At 33.5% G+C, this 16,227-nt stretch overlaps 1 protein-coding gene across 1 annotated transcript; it reads left to right on the forward strand.

Moving 5' to 3' along the window:
- The first annotated feature begins 5,050 nt into the window (after positions 1-5,050).
- On the forward strand, positions 5,051-10,229 carry LOC147558563 (cationic amino acid transporter 7, chloroplastic-like). Its single transcript, XM_086660261.1, has 5 exons — positions 5,051-5,989; positions 6,064-6,286; positions 6,514-6,862; positions 7,425-7,656; positions 9,495-10,229. Exons 1-5 carry the CDS (start codon positions 5,602-5,604, stop codon positions 10,097-10,099), a joined length of 1,797 nt encoding a protein of 598 aa, XP_086516387.1. The 5' UTR covers positions 5,051-5,601; the 3' UTR covers positions 10,100-10,229.
- Positions 10,230-16,227: the final 5,998 nt, after the last annotated feature.

Here is a 16,227-nt window from a genome sequence, read left to right on the forward strand (position 1 = left end):
GAGGACTAGCAAATTCTAAGTTTGGGGATGTTTGATGTGGCGTTAAAATGTCACATTTGGATACTTTAACTTTGATGAGTTAGTTCGTTTCGGGTTTTAATTCTAATTATTTATGTGTTTTCCTTGGTAGGTAGTTTATTTGGAGTTTGACGTTTGATTTGGAATAAAATGGAGCATTTATCACTTTTTCATCTCATGTGGAAGAGATCGATAGGAAAGAGCACCAGGGGTATTTTGGTCATTTTGAGAAAATCAGAGGTTAGACAGCAAGTGGAGTCAAGGGTGAGTCTGACGGTAAAAACGGAAGTCGAATCGGAGTTCGGATGGGAAAGTTATAGAAGAAAGAAGTCGCGCGTCACTTTCGTCTTTCTGGAAATTAGAGGAAGTAGAGACAAGTTAAAGGCACTCCTTGATTCCTAATGAGAAGAAAATCCCAATAGCCCAAAAGCCCAACAATTTAACAAGTGAAGTAAAGTTATAGGCACTCACTTTGTTTAAAGGATTTTAGCCTTTAGGGCTGCCTTTAGAAAAGAGAGGGGGATTGAACAAAAAGAGAGGTGAGACTTCATCTTCTCAAGGAGAAATTAGGGTTTAGGGAGAGTTTGGAAGGGAGAGAAGAAGGGGGACTACTGCCGGCCATCTCTTGGCTGGCAGACCAAAATCGTCGGGAAGAAGACACGGGAGAGAGAGAAGCTACCACGGGAACAGTAAGAGGAAGCTTGGGAGCTGCTGGTCTTCATCAGTAGCGTCTTCATAGCTCGGTCTGAAGCTTCAACAAGATAGAGCTCGGGTCGCCTCCATCAACCGCCGCCTGGATTTGCAACATCCAGCACGAGAAGGACGCTTGGGAAGCTTGAATACCAACTCGGCCGGAACGGGACTTTCGAGTTCACCTTGGCACGGGACAGTACCAGGCTCGGGACTGTTGGACAGCAAACCCTAGGCTGATTTCCTTCTCTGGCCGGATTTGTTTGATGTTATTCCGGCCATTATTTTGGCCGGAAAGATTAGGGGTTTTGCTTGAGATGTTATTATCTTGATTCCTTGGTGTTTGATTTGTGTCTTGGTGTTTAAATCTTAGAGAGAGAAAGCTTCAAGCAAGCTTTCATGGTGGATTTTTAGTTTGGAGGAAGAAGAAGGTACTGTTACTAAGGGGAACCCTAGTTTTCACTAAGGGGACACCTAATCTGCTCTGTTAAGAGGAAATCAGGATATTGCTAGGGGAGATTGGCAGCACATACATATTCATATTTTCCAACTATCCTTAGCCTCGCGCCATCATCGAAAAAGGGGGATTTCAATCTTAATTTTGTCTTACTTTATCTTCTTACTTTTATTATTTGTATCGCCATGTCTAGCTAGCTTTTGTAGTCGGATACTCGTGAAACATGTTTTGATGTGACAAAAGAGTTTTATTGCTTTTAATGATAAAATCTTCCGGGTTTTTAGACCGTTCATGGACTGGAATCTGAGTTAAACCACGAGTTCGTTGACCAATCCAAGTAACTGGGTGAAGTTAACTAACTTTTCATGCTTATAGATCATTAGTACTAGTCACTATCGATTTTGTGGATCGAAGTATCCCTCTCACTCGATTCTTGCTCGACTCTTCCCGAATCTCTCACCTTTAGTTTAGTTAGCCTTATTTGTTTATTTATTTGAAATCAATCCAAAACCCCAACTTATTATCTTTTCGTTTTTAGTCTGAGTTAGTGACTGGCACTTAAACCGGTGGGTTAGACTTTCTCGATATTCGTATTACCTTCCTATCTTCGTGGATCGATCCCGGTCTTACCGGGTTATTACTTGACGCCCGTATACTTGCGGGTGGAGACCTATTTGGGTAACCTTTTAGGCCCATCAGTTGGGTTGTTTGGAGTCTTAATTGAAGCGTTTCTACCCGCTATCTCGGCCGAACCAGACCGATTAAGTTCATGTTGTTGAACCGGTAGGCTCATATCGATGGAGGCAATGGTAATCAGTGTGCCTACACCTGTGGAGGCAGAGCAAATCGGTACAGCCTCACCGATTTTAACAACAAAAGCATGTATGTCGAAATCGATTTGGTCACACCGTGCTATACACGCAAACTCGGTCGAACCAGACCGATTTAGAGGTCGACGTCAATTATTTTTTTAATCAAGGATTATTGAACTTGAGTATAAATAAAATTGTAAATCAAGGAATATTGAACTTGAGTATAAATAAAGTTGTTTATGTGGGTTTGAGGCATTTAATTTCGTCATACTTTAGGCCATCAATTTCGTCGGGCTTTGGACCAGTAATAATTCGGCAGTTATCGTGCTTATCGCATCGTATCGATGTATAAATGCCTTTGTGATGACCATTGTAGCCAATATTAAAATATAAACAAAAAGAAGTTAGAACCTTGGAATTGATAAAGATTCCAATGAATCAAATTTGCAACATGAAGGAATTCAATTAAGAGCTTTTCTATCATGCGCTCACGAATTTATACTTTTGTTTTTTTAAGTTAGAATATTGAAATTGATAAAGACTAGGGGTGTACTCAAGTCGGGCCGAGTAGTAAGATGTTCAAGCTCGGTTAGTGTATTTGACTGTTTGCTCGAGCTCGAGCTCATTCTAATAAATGTCCACTTGCTCAAGTTCGACTCATATAAGTTTGAAAGATTTCGAGCTCGCATTGTTTTAAGCTCGTTTATCAGAATACTTCAAATTAAAATCACTTCCTAAATTATCTAAATACTTGAATGATCATTTGTCATATACAATAATAATGATTAATGGTTTATATTCCAATAACTTTTTAATGGTTGATATTTCATGTACAAGTTTCAATACTAATACGTAATTATGTACTACACTGTTATAATATTATGTTAAACGAGTTGTTCACGAGTAGCTCGGGATACACTAAAGAATGATCAAGCTCGGCCCGTTTACATAAGCGAGCATGATTTGTGGCGCGTGTTAAGCTCGTACTCATTAATCTTCTAGTCGAACACGAGCAATAGTCGAGCCAAGCTCGAACAACTTTTTAAAAGCTCGGCTCATGTACACCCTTAATAAAGACTCCAATGAATCTAATTTATAATAAGAACGAATTAAACAAAAAAGTTTCCTATCATTTGCCCAATAATTAAGATTTTTCATTTTTTAAGTTAGAATCTGGGATTTCAACAAAAAGAAGTTAGAATCTTGAAATTGGTAAAGATTTGAATAAATCTATTTTACAATATGAAGGAATTTAACTAAGAGTTTTCCTATCACGTGCTCACAAATTTACATTTGTCTTTTTAAGTTAGAATATTGGAATTTATAAAGATTCCAATGAATCTAATTTACAATAAGAAGGAATAACAAAAAAAACTTTCATACTGTGTATCAGAAATTAAAAGTTTTCCGTTTTAAAGTTAGAATCTTGAAATGAGTAAAGATTCCAATGAATCTATTTACAATAAAAAGGAATTCAACTAAGAGCTTTCATATCATATGCTCAAGAGTTAACATTTTTCATTTTTTAAGTTAGAATCTTGGATTTCAACAAAATGAAGTTAGAATCTTGAAATTGGTAAAGATTCCAATGAATCTAATTTACAATAAGAAGGAATTTAACTAAGAGTTTTCCTATCATGGGCTTATGAATTTACATTTTTGTTTTTTTAAGTTAATATTGGAATTGCCACAGATTCCAATGAATCTACTTTACGATAAGAATGAATCTAACAAAGAGCTTTCCTATCATGTATCAGAAATTAAAAAAATTCGTTTATAGGGTAGAATTTTGGAATTGGTAAAGATTCCAATGAATCTATTTACCCTAAGAAGGAATTTAATTAACTAAGAGATTTCCTATCATTTGCTCAGGAATTAACATTTTCGTTTTTAAGTTAGAATCTTGGATTTCAACAAAAAGAAGTTAGAATCTTGTAATTGGTAAAGATTTGAGCGAATCTAATTTACCATAAAATGGAATTTAACTAAGAGCTTTCCTATCATGTGCTCATGAATTTACATTTTTGTTATTTTAAGTTAGAATATTGGAATTGATAAATATTCAATGACTCTAATTTACAATAAGAAGGAATATAACGAAAAACTTTCCTATCGTGTATTAGAAACTAAAATTTTTCCGTTTTTAAGTTAGAATCTTGGAATTAGTAAAGATTCTAAAGAATCTATTTACGATAAGAAGGAATCTAACTAAGAGCTTTTCTATCATATGCTCAAGAGTTAACAGTTTTCTTTTTTAAGTTAGAATCCTGGATTTCAACAAAATGAAGTTAGAATCTTGAAATTGGTAAAGATTCCAATGAACCTAATATACAATAAAAAGGAATTTAACTAAGAATTTTCCTATCATGGGCTCATGAATTTACATTTTTGTTTTTCTAAGTGAGAATCTTGGAATGGATAAAGATTCGAATGGTATCTAATTTACAATAAGAAGGAATCTAACAAAGACCTCTTTCCTATCATGTATGGTAAATTAAAAAAAGCCCTTTTTAAGTTAGAATCTTGGAGTGAAGCAAAGATTCCAATGAATCTAATTTATATAAAAAAGGATTTAACAAGAGATTTCCTATCATGTGATTAGGAACTAACATTTTTCTTTTTCTATATTAGTGGAATCAGTCAAGAAATTGAACTTTAACTTGTTAAAAATAAAAGTTACTTAAGACTTAACTTTTTCTTTTAAGAAACACAATTTAGAGGGAATCTCTAAACAAATTTTTTTTAAAAAAAAAAATCTTACTCCAAAAAATTTGACCCAAAAGTTGACGACCGTTATAATCTGTATTCTAAAAAATCCTAATGATTTAAAGTTAAAAATAAACTTTTATAAAATAAATACTTAGCTGTTTGGGAACCACCCAGTACGGTCTTATTCAATGTTCGTTCAATTATTTTTTTACCCGCAAATGCAATGTAGACTGATGCTTCAGCATACAAATTTTGGCATCAACACAAGACAATAACATTCTCCAAAAAGTTACACATTATGTCAAAAAAACAAAAAACCAATCAATTTAGTATAATCCATTTGATTCTCAAAAATGATCCATTTGATTCTCAAATATGACAAAAAAAGGTCTAAGATATTGGATAATTTTAGATAGAAATGGATCATCAACTTCCTTTGATTTTCAACTATCTTAAAGTAATATATTAACCTAAAAATCCTGGCCGTTTAAATTGATTTGAGTTCAAATTGAACTTATCTCTAACTCTAGTTCAATTCCATTTCAACTAGTTGGGTTCATTCACCCTTGGAATTAATTATCCCAAGCAATGGCAAAACTTCAAGGTGGTGGTAAAACCCTTTCATTCCCTTTGAGGTTATCCCATTTCCGGATATCTTGCATAGTTGGGGGATTTATTACACCACCCCTAATCTGCCAAATTTGACGGCTTTTCCAACCACCCCTCTCTATCTCTCTCTCTCTATCAACCAAAACCATACTACTCCTACTCTTTCTTTTATAAATACAAACTCACACTCTCTTCCCCTTTCTACTTTCTCTCTCTAGACTAGCTTCTCCTGTTTTATCATCCTTTTCCTTTCTTCCTCCTCTTCAATTCCAATTTCCCATTTTCTAGAGAGAGAAAGAGAAAGAGATGGCGGTGACCCATCATCGATCGTCGTTCTCTAGTTTGAAATCGTACGGTCAAGCTCTGATTGAAATCCCAAAACGATTTATTAACAGAGCCGGTTCGGTTAGTTCTTCATCCGAGGAAAAAAGCAGAGTTCGAGCTCAATCTGGTCAAGACATGCATAAAAGCTTGAGATGGTTTGACCTAGTTGGTTTTGGGATCGGAGGTATGGTTGGTGCTGGGGTTTTTGTAACAACCGGTCGAGCTAGTAATGAATATGCCGGTCCGGCTGTCATATTATCTTATGCCATTGCTGGTCTTTGTGCTCTTCTCTCTGCTTTTTGTTATACTGAATTTGCTGTTGATATGCCTGTTGCTGGTGGGGCTTTTAGTTATCTCAGAATCACATTTGGTGGGCATTTTATCATTTCTTCCATTAAACCCATCTTCATCTTCATCATCATCTAATTTTTGAAAAATTTACAGGAGAATTTGCAGCTTATATAACTGGGGCAAATCTGGTTATGGAATATGTCTTATCTAATGCTGCTGTTTCAAGGAGTTTTACTGCCTATTTGGGAACCGCCATTGGTATATCATCAACAGACAAATGGAGAATCATTGTTCCATGGCTTCCTAAAGGATTTAATCAACTCGATTTCATAGCTGTTACAGTTATTTTACTGATTTCTCTCTGTATTTGCTACAGGTACTAATATTCTTTATCACCAAAATGAAAAAAGTTCAGATTTTTCTGCTCTATTTTTCATGATTTAAACTTGGGTTGTTCTAAAATTTTGTTTTCTAAAATGGGTATTTCGAGATTTGAGCTTATCTATTGATTTCATCTCTCTCTATCACATTCAATTTGATCTTACTCTGTTTCTAACCACCATTATTATTCTTTTTGTCTTCATTGTTTCTGTTTTATTTTAGTACCAGAGAAAGTTCAGTATTGAACATGGTGTTGACATTTCTTCACATAGTGTTCATAGCTTTTATAATAGTACTTGGATTTTGGAAAGGAGAATCAAAGAATTTTACAGAACCATCAAATCCTTTAAAAGCAAAAGGGTTTTTTCCTTATGGGATATCAGGGGTTTTTAATGGAGCAGCAATAGTTTATCTAAGTTATATTGGGTATGATGCTGTATCAACAATGGCGGAAGAAGTTCAAAATCCAATTAAAGACATTCCAATTGGTGTTTCTGGTTCAGTTGTTATTGTCACAATCTTTTATTGTTTAATGGCTACTTCAATGTCTAGACTCGTTCCTTACGATGCGGTGAGAGAACAAAAAAATCATTTATTGTTTTTTATCTTCTCCTTCTCATCTTCTTTATTCTTTTCGGTTACAGAGAATCCCATTAATGTCTCTCTCTCTCTCTCAAATAATTTTTACTTTCTCTCTCTAGACCTCCTCTCATTTTTGGCTAGGTTACAATTTCAATTTTCTAAACGGTTACAGAACTAGTTGTATAGAATGACCCTTTTGCCCATTTAATTATGGATCTAATTCATATAGACGGATAGACCCTACTTTTGTGATGAAAGATCACACTTTTTTTTGAGGCATCTACATTTTTTGTGTGTTTATATTTTTCTATGTTGAAGTAAATCATATTAAGGACTATTTGTTGTTTTGGTGACTGGTCTCATTTAGATTGATATAGAGTCCATTTGAGTCCGTCGACTCAAGTATAGATGGGCCGTGAGCTTATCGCTTGAAGGTCTAGCTCTAAAATCATTAGTTTGAGATCGAAATAGTTCGCGTAGAAGAGTTTCATAAATGTATGTTTTGTCCATTAAAATTAAGAATCTAATTGATTTAATCTTATTATTGGCAGATAGATATAGAAGCTCCATTTTCATCAGCATTTAAAAAATCGGACGGGTGGGGTTGGATATCAAATGTTGTAGGTGGTGGAGCTAGTTTTGGCATATTAACGTCGTTGGTGGTGGCAATGTTGGGTCAGGCTAGGTATCTATGTGTGATCGGACGATCAAATATAGTTCCCGCTTGGTTTGCTAAGGTCCATCCTAAGACTTCTACGCCAGTCAACGCCTCTGCTTTTCTTGGTAAAATATCCGAAATTTCCATTTATATTTTTTCGATGTTTAGGTAGTGTACATAATGAATATAGTTAGGCCGTTGCTTATGGGACCCATACTTGTTTGCCCTAGTTTATTCTAGGAACTAACTCGAAAGTTTCACATACATAGATTTATATATAAAAGATGTAGACTATTGTCGTTAAATGCGATCTTAGACTATTATTATCCTAAAGAAACCTAAAACTTCTTTAGCCTAAATGTAGTGCCCAACAATCCAAAAGTCTTCTTTCAACAACAAAAAAAAAACAATCCAAGGGCTAAACTTAATATGCATTTTAGTCATTCAAAAGGATAAATGTAAATATATCACAATAAAATAGTGAAGAATGAAAGTATATAAAGTAGACTATGTTTCGAATTAAAACTATGGTTCAATGTGTGTTGATGTTTTTAGGTAACGTCTTTAGTTCATATTTTGGGTTAAACATAATTTTCATTTTAGGAAGTTTCACCTAAATTAAGGCTGACGTCACGATTTTTACTATGTGTCCGACTTCAAAATTTGCTTCCAGGCAAATAATGGTCGAAATGATAAGATTTGATGCAAAGAAAAGTAATTTTTTTAATTGTTCGTTGAAGTATGATAATATGATATAAACAAGTTTATAGTTCTCAATTCTAAAACATAAGAGCGTTTTTTGTTCTTCCACTTGCAACTGTATCTACTTACATATATAATCTGAAAGTTGATTTTTGTTAAAAAAATATTCTTTGCTCGGTGCATCATTTGCCAAGTTACATAACCCATTTTTACTAATTTGCTTAGTATTGATTATTCTAACTTGTGTTCATCCCATGTAGTTCGGTACTTCTGTCAATCTAATTGTTTTGTATTTTGTTGACGGTCAAGACATATAATTAAATAATATGCTTCTTTACAATGGGTACTATTCAATTATCATAATAGACTACATGTTCTTTAGAAATTTAAATTTAACTATTAAGACCCCCCTCATGTCATTGTAATACAAGAACAAAAGTGGTTGTTAAAACGTGTGTCCGATGAACCACTTGTTGAACTCTATTATAAGTTATTCATAATCTTACTTATAAGTATGACTTTGACCATGATTTACACTAATTAACCATCAATTAATCATATTTAAAACAAAATTAGAACAAAATGAAGGGTAGGTTCGCCATTAGGGGGTAATAATATACACTAGTCGTATATAATTTTCTTATACGTTCAAAGTTAGAGCAAATGTCGGTAATGACTCGTCAAAGAATACCCTCTAATCATTATGTTATTTTAAATATACAAAATGCTCGTGCTTCCTACTAGTTAAACTAGATCGCGACATTAGGTTGGACTCATTACTTGCAAACATCAACTAGGGATTTACATGAGTAAAGATTGACCAATAATTGTTATTGTTAATCAATTCTATTCTTCTTATTTAGTTATTTATTTTACTAGTTTCCTCGAACATTATTTCTCGAAGTTGAATTTTACTTAAAAGTACTCCACTTGCTTTATACTACTAAATATGTCTTGAATTGCACTTAACCTATTTTACTCATTTGTGTAAGGTTCTTCATGGTATCTCTCTCTTACTTTATTTAATACATGGAAACCTTTTGCTTGAAAACAATGAAAAGTATGTCTCTTGATGTTTGACTCGTTTAAATAGCTGATTTGAGCTAATTTTAAGTCCATTTGAGCAGACCAAATTCAGAAAGTAAGAGAGAAAATTGAACACGCCCTACGTCTTAATCTAAACCTAACCATTAACACTAGTGGCTTACTTCTTACTCTCAACTATGTACTAATATTATTCTTCTCCAACATGATTTTACAGGACTAATAACAGCGACGATAGCATTGTTTACCGACTTCGATATTCTTCTCAACCTAGTATCGATTGGTACACTCTTCGTCTTCTACATGGTGGCAAATGCTGTTATTTTTCGCCGTTACGTTACATTAGGAACAACAAATCCATGGCCAACACTATCATTTCTCTTCACATTTTCCTCCATTGCCCTTGCATTCACACTCCTCAGCAAATATGAATTTCCTCCTACTCATAAGATCATGAAAACTGTTATACTTTGTGTGTTAGCAGTTATAATGGTGATAGTGATTCAAGCTTTCTGTTTCTTTGTACCCCAAACCCGAAAACCAGAGCACTGGGGAGTTCCTTTAATGCCATGGATTCCTTCATTTTCCATCTTTTTGAATCTCTTCTTGTTGGGTGCTCTTGATGCTCCTTCTTATGAAAGATTTGGTTATTTTTCTGCTGTTCTTGTTCTGTTTTATCTTCTGTATAGTCTTCATGCTAGTTTTGATGCAGCAGAAGGAAGTGGGAATAGTTGTTTTAGTAGGAGGAAGTACAAGGAAGTCCAGAGGAGCCCTGAAAATGCAGATGATCTTCATGAGGATTCTGATGTTAATAAGGTTTAGAAGAGATTGAATATACATGTAATTAAGATAGTTTTGTTAGGTATCAGTTGGGTCGGATCAGATGTAATAATTAATAAACTTCGGTAAGATCTCAGACCCATTTTGGGTTATGGAGGAAAAATTTGCTCAACTCTCTCTCTCTCTCTCTCTCTCTCTCTCTCTCTCTCTCTCTCTCATACATATATATATATAGACAAACACATTCATTAAATGGGTAAAAGACGCATGTTTTCCTTGTAGTGCCGTGAGCATGATTGATTGTTTTGGGGGAAAATGATCACTCAATTTTCTCGTCTTCAGTTCTCTAGGTATTTTCGTAATTTGCAACAATTTGTCAGAAGTTTGCAATAACTTGCAAAAAGATTAAAATTGGTTTTCAAAAGGGTTGTAACTAGGGCTGGGAAAACGGTCTGGGAACCCGAGACCCGGTGCAATCCGCCCGGACCGTCAGTACACGAAGACCCAATAGAGCTCGAGGCGGGCATACTCTGCCCGATGAAGCGGGTGTTATTGGGCGGGACTCAGACAAGGGTTCAAATCCGAGTCCCAACCCGATATGCCCGTCTGTTACCCGATTGAATGCCCGCCTGATTCAAAATCCGGTGGGATCTTAAGATCCAACGGCCTAGGTATCGCGTCTCTTCAGGACATACCTCAGTCGTTGGATCGGAAAGGGCGTCTGGTATAAACCTTAAGACGCCCCTTCGACCTTATAAAAACCCCTATTCCCACTCCTACTTTACCCTTGTTGCCTCCTCTCTCTAGTCTCTCTCCTCTTCTCACCAAATCTCAGAGAATACGAACTCCATCAAACCCCAAAACCGTTAGCTAATCACACCTTCTCATCTCATCAACTAATAGAAACTAAAGTCTGAAGCATCTTCATCTCGCAAATTGCATCTCCTGTCTCCCTCAACTTGTTCTCCGACAATGGTTAGTAATACTAACGAAATCCTTGTTTGGATCAAAAGTTTAATGTTCGGTTGGTTGTAAGCTGATGATCTACGGATCAGAGGAAGTGGTTGAAGCCTTCGAACATCAACTTCGTAATTAGTTATCTTATATTCTGTTCTTTTTTAATAATAGAAAGTTGTAAACTCTCCGAAACATATCTAACTCTATTGGGTCAGATCTATTTCAGAGAGGCAATAGACTTTTATAACATGGAAATTTATTTTTTCAGGATGATGTTGTAACTCGAAGAATAAGTTTTTTTTATTTAAATGTGAAGTAATTTTTTTGTAATGATGTTGAGAGAATGTATTTTGTTGATAGATCTGTTTCAGAAATGTGAAAAAATATGATTTAATTTTTTTTTTGTAATGATATTGATAGAATGTAAATATGGTATAATTATCTTTATTTCGTGATTTTGCAAACCTTCTTAGACAGATCTAATTTCTTTTGGTTAATGAAGACATTTATAACTCTTTCGGTTGATGAAGGAATATGTACGTATTTTTTGTTAATTTTTTTTTGAAGAATAATAATTCTAAATGACATTAAGTTTATCATTGATTTATTGTTATTATTTTGTTTTATTTTTAAAACCCGAGTTCGTCCAACTCGTGACCGCCGAAGCCCGCTCGGGCTGCCGGGCAGTACATAAGGGACATTTATTCGATCCGATCCGTCCGGCTATATGTAGTGGGCTCGAAATCTCGGTGCCCGATCCGCCCGAGTCCGTCTTCATTAAACTGAGCCCGACCGAATCTCACCCCTAATTGTAACTGCATGTAAAAAGATTGCAATTCTATGCAAGACGTTGCAAAAGTAATTATATTTTTAGTCAAACAAAACATAGTTTGTCTTTTAACTTAAAATTCTTAAAATTGGACCGATGGCCTTGACAACTTCGAATAAATAAAGGTTATTATCTTATAGATTGTTGGGCATGAACAATTCTATAATCTCACCGTTAGAGATATGTTTTGGAGGTACAATCTAAACCATTGAAGATAAATTAAAGAATTATAATTCCAACTTTTAAAAGTAAATTTGGAAGATAGTCCCTTGAAAGAAGCGTCGCCAGTGTAATCTTAGTCATTAAAGAAAGAGTCTATATCCTAAAAAGAAAATTAATGTACACGCCTTTATTGGAGTACATAAATTATCTCCTAAGCTGCAAGTAGTATTAAGGTGGATTCAACTTTTATCTTTCACTTCTTTTGTGTTTTAGATTTTCATCTAATCATTTAAGGATCTAATATAATAATATTTTTCCCAACCATGTGACAAGGACTTAATATAATAACTACCCACAATACTTTCGAACAAAACAAAGATAAGTTAGTTACTTTTTCTATCAACTGTTTGAAAGTACTGATAGTGTATGTGAAAGAAAAGTACTGATAGTGTATGTGAAAGAAAAGTACTGATAGTGTCATTCCAAAATAAAATATAATAAGTGGGTATATTCTAAAAACTGTGCATGTTTTTAATTTCAAAATTCTGAAGGGTCTTTATCAGAAATAAATATGAGAAAATAAATAACAATATAAATAAGAAGTATAAGTATAAATTTTGAAAAGAAAGAAAAGAATATTTGGTATTAGAAAATCAAAGAATGTTGTGGTGGTTGAGCTTGACTCTATGAAAGAAGTCTGTCTTTAAGGAAGCAATGAGAAAGAATGGATACTCAAGTCAAGGGCACCCCAATTCAATACACAAAGGCTGGTTTGGCCTTTCCCAAGTAGTGTCCATTGAGAAAAATCTCATGTAGCATAAACAACTGGTACCCCCCCTGGCCCCCTCTATTTCTTAATTAGTAGTAGTAATTAAAAATAATTATGTGAATGATTTTTTGTAGATTTAATAATTTATCTAAAAAAGTTGTAGTTTGGTAGTTTAGTTGAGTCATTACAAGTTTTAGAGTCAAATCTCTCTACTTGCTTTTTGTGTAGGGTTTTAGAGTTTTACCTTCCTTGAAGAGATATTTACTCTTTTTGTATGTCTATTTAGGTTGGTTTTTTTTTTTTTACCTAAAAAAGAAAGGGTGAACTGAACATTGTTCTTTCTTCTCCCATTTGTAAATATCTTCTCTTTATTATTTATTTACGTTCGTGGTTTGTTTCTAAATTCTTTGTTTTTTTTGTCGATTATCATCACAATTTGTTTAATTTTTAATTATTTTCAATGTTTTCAAGTCATATGATTTTAATTTTACTACTTGACAATATGCTTTATGCTCAGCTACTTGGACGTTGCAATCTTTCTAACATTTATTTCTTTTCCTTATAATAAAATATATGTACAATCTCAATCACTTATAACTAGTTACATTTGTAAAACTTTACTTAATCTCTGTTTAATTTTTTGTATATGAACTTCGAGAGTTATTACATTCAACATGGTACGGATACATTATGAATAATACGAAACTACATTATGAATCTGCTCGTCTTATAACTATCATTTTCAAAGACATGTTGGGTGCTAAAGGCCATATAATTTTTAAGACTATCTAAAGTAGTCCGCAAGTCCATTCATCTTAAGTTATTTATACCCTTTAACACAAGTCAGTAAATGATGGATTCCGCTTTCACAGTGAATCAAATATGTGACATCCGAATTTTCACAATAGATTCATAACCAACTGATGAAATAATTGTTCGACATTAGAGGGAGGTGTAATGCCTAATAAAAAGTCATATAATGAATGGATTTTAAGAGGAGAAAATAACTTAAAATATTACTTAATTTTGTTTTTTAAAACTATATCTTGGCCTTCAAAAAAGAACTAGTAATTTATTTGTGTGAAAATTTACAACTATATTCACACTAGAAATTGTCTTTTCAAATTTAGTTATATGAACCAATTTTTTCTTTCGTACTATTATTTACTCATGCTCATCCTAGTGTGGCGTAAATCTTGGTATGCCTCTGATTTAATATACATCCATAATACCCTATACTATATAATGTGATTGTGTTGATCTTTTCTTTTGATGAATATTGTGTTTGCTATTTTTTTTTTCGTTTAGATATATAATTCTGCTATCCATGAACTCAAATTTTAGATCCGCCCCTATTTATCGGTGTTAAAGTTAGTATAAATCTAAATTAAAACTAACTGAAAATAAGTTGGAGATGAGTAGATGACCTAAACACTATAGAGCCTACCAATCTTTTATTGGGGATAGAGTTGTGGAGTAAGTTTGACTGTTGGCTTTAACACTTGCTAACCTAGTTGTGACACCATATAATAAACTTGTACATGAACATCTAATACATAATTATTTGGCAAATTGAGATGACTAGATAGATACTCCATATTACATTGTTCCTAGCAAGAGTATTTTAACTTTGTCCATATGGTACTATTATGACGCCAGACATGAAGATGTAAATAATACTGTCAAGTTTGTAGCTCTGTTAAAATTATATTGAGATACCATACAAAATGCACTGTGGTATCCATGGGCATAAACATAATTCTTACAAAATCGTAATCTCATTACTCAATTTTCACTGATTATAAGAATTCTTTAATTTTGTACCTAGCAAACGGTTGTTTGGTTAATAGACCCCACAAAATCTTCTACTCGTGAACATTTTCTTACTAACTTTAAACCTTAGTTCAACAAAAAAAAACTTTAAACCTTACTTTTCCACATCCACAAAGTCATAAAATTGAAGATGGCTTCCGCCCCCAAAGCTATGGTGGATATTATATATCTATATATTGTCAAATCAGTTCCTGTCGAGAGAGCTTATGATTTAGGCCTCCACCATACCAACCTAATGTTAAAGTACAACCACAACTTGTAGCACCATTTGTTAAAAATTAAATGTTTTGGATGGTGTATTTTTCAAATTGATTTAATGTTTATTTACAATGACCTACAATGACCTATATTATCATTTTAAAACAACAATTCTTTTTAGTAAATTGACCTACGAAGATATATAACTTCACTAGAAATCATATTCTTGAAATATCCCCGTATAGACATACAATTGATGAGAGAATAGTCCCGCATTAGGAATTGACACTCCAACAACTAAGAATATAATATGTAGGTCATCTCCAATCATTGCCAACTAGTTTTAAGTAAAGTGATCACAACCTTTTTTTTATTTGTCGTAAGATTGGCCACAAACTTAACAAGTGCACATTGTATATTATTAACCGTGAACTTTCATGTTAGTTTTGTGGGTTAAACTTTCCGGCCCATGATGGAGGGTAAGACAAGAAAGTCATCAAAATAAAATTTAAAGTGAGATAATCCATATGAAAGTGATTTCAATGCCCACAAATCACAAATCAATTGAATAATTCATATTAAAAGAGCAAGTCCTAAGTAACTTAATTGGATTAAGCACTTGTAGGGAAAGGGATTGGTTAGGGCCTCCTAAAATGGTTATTAACTTAGCTCTTCGTTAATGGAGGAGGAAATCATTTAGCTTAAAAGGCCATGAAATAAAGGCAACAAAAGTTTGGCTTCTTTCACTTTAATTTTATTATACCCTTTGGTGGAGTGTTTGAGTTAGTACTTCACATGAAGTGGGCTAGGTCTTTATCAACTTTCTTTTAAAAGTACGCTAGGTTGCGGTGATGTAGAAACATTTACACGATCGACAATAGAGTACAAAGACAAAATTCGAATACATCATTACAATTTTGCACTTCTAATATTATATTAATGCATATTATATATTATCGAAGTAAGGGTGTTGTCGTTATATGACTTACATCTATTATATATAATGAAAATGACAATGAAGAAATTATTTTAGTAGAAGAAAGAAACATATTTGTTTGTTCATATATAATTAAATTACCAAATATGTTCTTATTTTTTTAAAAAATTAGGTTGAGCCAAAGTGTATGGTGATGATTGCAAACAAAAAAAAAAGTGTTACAAATTTGCCTTTTTTGATAAGAAGAGTTTGTCCCGGAGAAGTTTTTATTTCAAAAGTAAGCAAAAAGATATGAAGAATTTAAGCATAACTCAATATCAAGTTTTTTTTAGTGTAGTAAGTAGCTCTATGTGACATCACTTAAAAAGCAGCATTCAGATCTAGGTTAACAAATTAATTTTGCATAGGCTGACGGGGTGCTTTGAGACTTTGAGTTAGAGGTTTCTCTTGGTTACAATTTGCGAAGTGTCAGTTTTTTTTTTTTG

Source organism: Eschscholzia californica, unplaced genomic scaffold (genome assembly GCF_041429995.1).
Source record: "Eschscholzia californica isolate CP2 unplaced genomic scaffold, dmEscCali1.0.p SCAF_2, whole genome shotgun sequence".
In the NCBI taxonomy this organism is placed as follows: domain Eukaryota; kingdom Viridiplantae; phylum Streptophyta; class Magnoliopsida; order Ranunculales; family Papaveraceae; genus Eschscholzia; species Eschscholzia californica.